Source organism: Eimeria mitis, genomic scaffold (genome assembly GCF_000499745.2).
Source record: "Eimeria mitis Houghton genomic scaffold, Emh_scaff6059, whole genome shotgun sequence".
NCBI classification, from domain to species: Eukaryota; Apicomplexa; class Conoidasida; order Eucoccidiorida; family Eimeriidae; genus Eimeria; species Eimeria mitis.
This window is the reverse complement of record NW_013574278.1, coordinates 1-514: the sequence shown is the minus strand read 5'-3', so window position 1 is coordinate 514 and position 514 is coordinate 1. Positions and strand designations below refer to the sequence as shown.

The following is a 514-nucleotide window of genomic DNA, read 5'->3' as shown; positions in this document are numbered from 1 at the left end:
TTGCTGCAGTTCAAGTTGCTGCTGCTGCTGCTGCACCAGTTGCTGCTGCTGCTCCAGTTGCTGCTGCTGCTGCTGCTGCTGCTGCTGTGTTTGCATGCAGATGGGAGCACGGAGTGTCCGCCTGAGTTTGAGGGGGAGAAGGAGATAGCTGATTTACTCTCTCTTGCTGCAGCAGAAGCAACAGCAGCAGCAGCAGCAGCTGCTGCTGCAGCAGGAGGAGCAGGAGAAGACGCACCCGCATCATCAGCAGCAGCGGCAGCAACAGCAGCAGCAGCAGCAGCAGCAGCAGCAGCAGATGGAGGAGAGTGGCAACAATATGATTTGCCTTCTAGCTCTTTTGCTGTTCACAACGAAGCAGAGAGAAATCTGCTTTTTACTTTTTCTGCTGCTGCCCTCCAGTCTGTCTCTCTCATCGATTGCAGCAACAAAAATAAAAACAAAAACTACAAACAAAACACCATCAAGGCAAGCCCAAAAGAAACAACACTCGGGGTTAGGGTTTAGGGTTTAGGGT

The 514-nt window shown here is 51.9% G+C and overlaps 1 protein-coding gene across 1 annotated transcript in view; it reads left to right on the top strand.

Annotated features, from left to right (window-relative positions):
- The window catches only part of EMH_0085620 (uncharacterized protein), a gene marked incomplete at both ends in the record, with an annotated part of 2882 nt that extends 2378 nt beyond the window's left edge, over positions 1 to 504 (top strand). The window contains one exon of the mRNA XM_013500926.1: positions 3 to 504. Within this exon, the coding sequence (XP_013356380.1) occupies positions 3 to 504 (502 nt within the window). The remainder of the gene's footprint in view (positions 1 to 2) is intronic.
- Between the last annotated feature and the right edge of the window lie 10 nt (positions 505 to 514).